The sequence below is a fragment of the Daktulosphaira vitifoliae genome, unplaced genomic scaffold (genome assembly GCF_025091365.1).
Source record: "Daktulosphaira vitifoliae isolate Bord-2020 unplaced genomic scaffold, ASM2509136v1 Scaffold_1, whole genome shotgun sequence".
Taxonomy (NCBI): Eukaryota; Metazoa; Arthropoda; class Insecta; order Hemiptera; family Phylloxeridae; genus Daktulosphaira; species Daktulosphaira vitifoliae.
In genome coordinates, this window is record NW_026099572.1 from 21092897 (window position 1) to 21099984 (window position 7088).

The 7088-nt window shown below is 24.7% G+C and overlaps 1 protein-coding gene across 2 annotated transcripts; it reads right to left on the minus strand.

Annotated features, from left to right (window-relative positions):
• On the minus strand, window positions 1-1106 carry LOC126893545 (U6 snRNA-associated Sm-like protein LSm6). 2 transcript variants are annotated; one of them, XM_050663859.1, is made up of 3 exons: window positions 977-1106; window positions 723-820; window positions 1-272 (listed from the first exon to the last, which is right to left on the minus strand). In XM_050663859.1, the coding sequence occupies exons 2-3, from the start codon at window positions 811-813 to the stop codon at window positions 121-123; spliced, it is 243 nt and encodes an 80-aa protein (XP_050519816.1). In that variant the 5' UTR covers window positions 814-820; window positions 977-1106; the 3' UTR covers window positions 1-120. The 2 variants fall into 2 exon arrangements, with proteins under 2 accessions (XP_050519816.1, XP_050519815.1); XM_050663858.1 differs by having other exon boundaries at window positions 897-1054.
• Between the last annotated feature and the right edge of the window lie 5982 nt (window positions 1107-7088).

The following is a 7088-nucleotide window of genomic DNA, read 5'->3' on the forward strand; positions in this document are numbered from 1 at the left end:
TAGTTTAGTATAATATTTTTGTAATTTTTGTACTTAATTTTTATTTATTAGCTTACAATGTAAATATATCATCTAAAAGTTTTTTAGCTTCCTTTATATTAAAGTAGCTATAAATACATTTTACACGCCTTTTCTTTTTTGTGTACTTATATATAGAACATTGTTACCACGAATAAATGAATCGCCAAATTTATTTTTCAACTCTCCATTTATGTATTCTTCAGTTTGTTCTAATGCAATATTCATGTAACCATCAATACATGCCATTACACCTATATTTAATTAATTTTTTTTTTACTTATATACAAGAATAATTATTTTATGCCTAAACAATTTATGAAAACAACAAATTAAACCAATACTTTTTTTTTAAATTTTAAGACTTGTATTTTTATTAACTATTTAACAGAAAGAGTCTTTAGCAGAGTAAGAGTTAAAAATTACTTTTATAATTATAATTATTTATACATCAATAATATCTATTCGAACTTAAAATTTAATTAACTTAATTAGCTTATTTATTTTTAATAATTAAAAAAACTTGTAAAGTAAAAAATACAACAAAAAAATTATTACAGTACTGGAAAATTATTATAGTTTTTAGATAATAAAAAAATATGTTGATCTTATTTAATTGATTTTTATTAACACATAATAAAATAAGAATGATGAACATCTAAATTAATTAATTAAAGCATAATGCTTAGTAAAATTATACATACCTCGATAATCAACTCCACTGTTAAGCTTTACAACAACAGGCCGACCATGTATTTGTTGAATAAATTGTGTTAAAGCCTCTTTACGACTCATACTGAAACTGCAAAAAAGGAACAACTAATAAGAAAAAATAAATAAATATTTAAGTTAATTTTAGTTATGCTAAAAGTACTAACACTAAAAATATTTAGAACTTGACTAAGAAATTTACTGAGAGTTTGAATTTTTTTAATATATTAAATTCTTATAATGTTACCTTTTTAAAATTAGAAAATTTTATCTAAATATGTGATAAACTAGTGAATTTTATTCGGTTGCTTAAGCCGCTTGCCGTTGACTTGAACTGCTGATAACTATTATCAAATTTCTATGTCGCCAGTGTCACAAACATACCAATGCTATATTTTTTTTCGTGTATATAAATGGTTAAAATTATTATGTTTACTGTTTTTTCCTGGTTACTATTTTTGTAATATTATTATGAAAATAAGTGTAGTAATACTCAAGAACTTAATAGATTCCTTATTTCTTTTTTTTTAACTATTAACTGTAATAAATGTTGAAATGTAATTCAATTTTGAATATGTCATAAGGAAAATTGATATGGCTAAGATTTTTTACTATTTATATTAAATATAAATAAAATAAATTTTATTTTCTTATTACTGTAGCTCATAGCTCATACAGTACAAAATTCAATTCATATATCATGCACTTCAAAGATTAAAATGTTTAGTGCATTTTTTGTATATTTGGGTCATTTTAAAACCATTTAATTGATAATTATATGAGTTTTATGTATTTTTAATTGTATTTCTTCAATAGATACATCATAAAATAAATCTTTTTATTTTTAAAATGATATCATATAATATAGTTTTAAGTAGTTAGTAATTAAATTAGTTATTTGTAGATAACTAATTTAGTTTAAATATACTTAAATACAACTTTATGTAATTACTTAGAAAATAATAATGTCCTCATAATTTAACATGATAATTTTAAGAATTTCCTATTGTTCCTTTTAATATATAATTATTAAAATGTTTTTAATAGTAAAATATATTTTACTTGGATACAATTGTTATAATATTATTTGTTTCCAAGTGAAATTTTGAACTTTACATTTAAAATAAACAAACTATTACCTAATTTTTAGTTAGTTCTATACTTTCTACACTCTAGGCAAGTTAAATTATTTTTTTAAATTATATTTATTTTGATTGATAATAATCTGATGTTAACCTAATAGGTTTTATAAAGTTTTACTTTGTGAATCATTGTATTATTATAAAGTATTGCAAACTAGTACTGGTAAATAACAATAAAAAATCTCATAGTTTGGTTCTTGAATTAATAACTCGGGACATAGTAAATATAGGCTCGTTAAGTAAGTAATTTAATTTTATAATAAATAAAATTTTTACTGAAATGCAAATTATATTTATATACTAATAGTTTTGTAATCCAAATTTGGGTTTATACAAAAACAAATTGAAAATTGAAATATAAAAATGTTTAGTAGCAATTTATTACAAATTCTGTTACAATATTATTAACATATAATCTATTCTCAAATAAAAGTTGTATTATATACTTGAAATTATAGTTAATTTTTAATTATTTTTTTGTTGGCTGGGTATTATTCTCTCAGAGGAATTACTTTACAATAATAAACCAGCTGGAAATTTCAAACCTTGATTTTTAATCACAATAAATAATAAAAACCTCATAAAATGTATGTATTATGAGCTTTAGTTTATAACGGCCCCATGGTAAAAAACTAACTTAAAGAAATTATTTATATATGAAATGATCTATGCATATATTTATTATATACTCTTATATCATTAATTTTTATATTTATGAAATAAAATGTAAGTTACTAGTTCAATAAAATTGCAATCTTTAATTAAATTAAATAAAAAAATCAGTTTCTGTAAAATATTTAATAATTTTTTTTCAGCCGCTCAAAAAAATCTAACTGTTTGCATAACTTGGAGATGGTAAATCTTAACTGTAACGAAAAGTATAAAAACGAAAATAATTTTTATAAAAGGTCATCAAAATTCGTCAAATCAGGGATTTTGACATCCCATATAAATTATACTTTAAACATTTACTCGACTATAAAACCCACTAGCATACTTTCTCATCATGATTATTTAATGTTAACTCCTAAACAGGACAAGTTTTTAAATACTACTGATAATGTAACCACAAAAGATAGTTTGGATACAAAATATATGATAGGATTATCGTCTACTCAAATAAAAATTAATTACGTAAAACCTGCAATATATGTCAGTTTTAAAGACTTCGAAATTGCTTACAAAATTAAATATGCTAATGCAGTTTATGAGAATAACAGTATTCTGATGTCTTGCAGCCATTCAGAACAAATTCGTTCTCGCAAGAGAAATTTTGCAGACATGTTAGATGAATGTGATAATAGCCGCCCTAGAAAAATTTGGAAGGGAAATCCAAATATATCAACTATAAGCAATGTATACAAGACATCATTATCTGGTAATTCGCCTGAAAACATAAAGCCTCATTTCAATTAAAAAATCTTATAGACTTCGATAATATTACACAAGTTTACATAAGTAATTTTCAACCTCATATTTTATTATTAATTTTTACTAAAGTTGATGATGCTATAAAAAAATAAGTTAAAAAAAAATTACAATTGCTTTTGAAAAAAAACTTAAAGAGATTAAAAAACTTGCTTTAAATCAAGCTTATTTATTACGAAAAATAAAATTTAACGATAAAATTGAAATAATAGTGATATTGTTAAAGACATAAAATGTATAAAAGCTACTGTAATGAGTACTCGAAAATTTACTAAGCCAAAAATTTAAAAAAAATTTAAGACTGATTAAGTTGTTGATCCGCTAGAAAATTGTGAATTAATAATTAACCCTGACATGAAGCTATGCTGAGTATTTAAATACCCTTACATTATTGTGATAATAGTAACTAGATACAGACCGGTCTCCAATATTACTTTGTCAAATTTTTGAAAATTTATATAATAATAATAGTAATAGTAAAATAATAATTATTATTATTTCATGTTAAGTTTCATTTTGACTTTTTCAATTATTTAATTATTTGTTTATGTTTATATTGTAATTAAATGTGTTCTTCAAAATTATAATTAATAAGTTATTTATTTACTTATTTTAATAAATTTATTAACTTATTTAAAATACTGTAAAACTTTTGTTATTAAAATTTAGTAATAAAGCTGTACAATTATTTTAATAATTTAATGATTAAAATGATAGTAGACAAATCTATAATATTTAAAAAATAATAGGAATAGTTTATTTATCATGTTAAATAAAATGTAATGGCTTAGTTTTATTACAATAACACAATAACTACCTTTTAAATTTATATATTATTATTATATATCCTAAATGTTAGTCGGCTACATGCACTAGTAAAAAAATAGTTTAAATAACCATAATCATGTTGAATATTGTATTGTAGTGAAACTTTATTTATTAGTATTTCTTATGATTACGGTTATAATAAATTTATTTATTTTGAATAATATGTGGAATATATTATATCAATACTTACGTTTTACTTGTATAGAAAGTATTATGTCGATATATGATAGTAAATTTTAACATATATACATAATCAATCATATGATGGATAATTCATTTTAACCACTGAATATCTTATAATAATACTTAATATAATATTACGCCTTGTTGGCAAAAATTCCTTGCAATCAAATTCCGTATCAATAATTTCATATTTGCTGTATCCTTTAGTATTTTGTTCAGTTGATCATAAGGTTTTGAAAAAATACAGGCGCACATCTAGTTTACTTCTTGGGGATAAGAGGTAGTTAAATTAAATAGATTTTATTGAGGGTTATATGACTATTTTTGCAACCTTAAAAAATTTAATAAAAAACTATTTTGATACTATTAAAGAAAAAAATTTAAAGTTTTGTAATTAGGATGGTAAGGGAATTGGCTCATAAACCTTCCTTAAAGATGCACTTGATATTAAATGAAATCATAGTTGCATTAGTTCAACATTTTGAGATAAAGCTACACCTGTATTTTTAAGGATGTATTAGAACCAAAGTTTTATAAAGTAATACTTTCATTATATCAATGCAATTTAATAAAATCGACGTCTTAGGTTAAAACTTGTTGTTCGTGCATACGTAGTAACAAAATAAAAGTGAGTAAAGAGTAATAGTATTACACAGTTGAAGGCGAGGAAGGTGTGTAGAAACACTGGCGTGATTAAAAAAAAGCTCAAGGAAACCATTTTCCATTAGCGCGGAATCAAAGGTTTCTAAAGGGCACTTAGAAACAATATACGCATTGGATATAGCGGTTGCCGTTCCATTTTATGTACTCATTATAAATCTCGAGCATAAAAACTCTTTTGTGTTCGGCATTTGTAATTACACGGAAAATTGAGTTTGATACAAATGGAACGGTTAATTCGACAAAAACAATAATTGGTGACTGACCTATCGATTTTCTCGGTATGCTGGCAAAAATCGTCTGAAGTTCATTAACGATAAGTTGTGTCGCTAATTTTAACGTGAATAATATTTCGCTTGATTATTAACTCAACTAACAGTCCGATTAAGGGGTGCGGTGAAGTCGATGAGTGAGATTGAAAAATAATTATTGTAAAATATTAACGGTGAAGAATATATGTTAAAAACGAAGGGACAAAGGCAACCGTTAGTTTATAATGTTGTTAATCAACCGTAGTATATTATATTATTTCCATGTCTGTATTATAATCTGGTGGTCTTTATCGAACCTATGCCGCCTAATTGGTTGGCAAAACCGCGGGATACTTAACGGTGGCGACTGCTTCTATAGCGGCGGCGGTGGCGGCGGCCGTCCGTTGCGAATCCCACGCTGTTCACCGCTCTGAACTCTATTCGTGGCGACGCTTATTCAAAACGCGATTATAATTATTACAATAAGCCCGCAGACTGGATTAGGAAAAATATAATTGTTTACCGTGGTCACATGAGATACCTGCCACATAACATTAAACATGTTTTTGGTATATTTAATATTCGTGGCTCTTGTAAATTTATCAAGCGCCTAATAGATAAAAAAAAAATGTTCAAACAAAATCATTTTTATTCGAAAATTGTATTGAGATGAGAAAATTTCGATAAAACCTGAATGTGTTTTCAACTAAGATTATTATTTTTAATTATTAAAATAAATAAAAAAAAGTAGTTTATTTTTAACAAAATTTTACGAAAAAAAATTGTCTTTGTTTGGATAACAATTTATCAAAAAGAGAATATTTTTTTAGTTTATTAAAATATAATTTATTGTAAATTTTTATTTATAATGGTATATAATTAGATACCACAATATCCTAATATCGAAATATTTCGTATGATATCGATATAACTAAAATTTACTTTTAGCGTAGCCGCCAAATCGGGTCCATATAAATAGGTCTAAAGAATCTGTGATGGGACAATAATGACCTTACTTTTTCAAAAGGGGCCGCGTGTTCATATCTTTTCTTATGCCAATCCGGCCATACTAATTTTGCATTCTTTGTCAAATAATAATCATCTATACACGATGGGATACACATTATTATAATCTTGGAGGATGATTTCACTCGTCACCTTGTGTATGTTGAGAGTTGAGATGTTGCTTGTTGGCTATACATATAGATTTAAATAACACCTGGTGGTCATATACCTTTACTTTTCTGTGCATTTATTATAGTAAAGTGACGATAATAATAACGTATTCTCACCCATACAACAAAATAGCATAATATTACAATTATTATAATGCATATGTAAAGGTTCTAGGGGTTGGTTTCGTGTTGGTCAACAACGTTTATTTGATCCTATACCGGCTTGAATTCATCCAAGGATACGGACATGTGTACAAAAAATATATTGTGTATAATGTACCGTAAATAATAGATATCTTGTGGTGCCAATAAACATGTGTTTACAACGCCTTCAATTATAAGACCACCCGAAGTTCAAAACCACATATTGCAGACACACTGGAGACATTTATTGTGACTCCAGAAGCATACTATTCGATTTAAAATTATGAATGATATTTGATATTATCAGTCATGGCGGTAAATGCTAAACCAAAATAAAATAAAATGCTCAATAAAATGAAACATTATACTGACAAATGTTCAAATATGTGGTTCATTTAAAAATAGTTAAATTATTTCATAATTTAGTTTATATTTTAGCCGATATGAATACAAACAGGTTTTTTACAAGAAAAATGAATACTAGTATGAAATAAATATATAGTTCAGTATATCAGTTTTAAATAAAAAAATAACATTTTTATGCAATT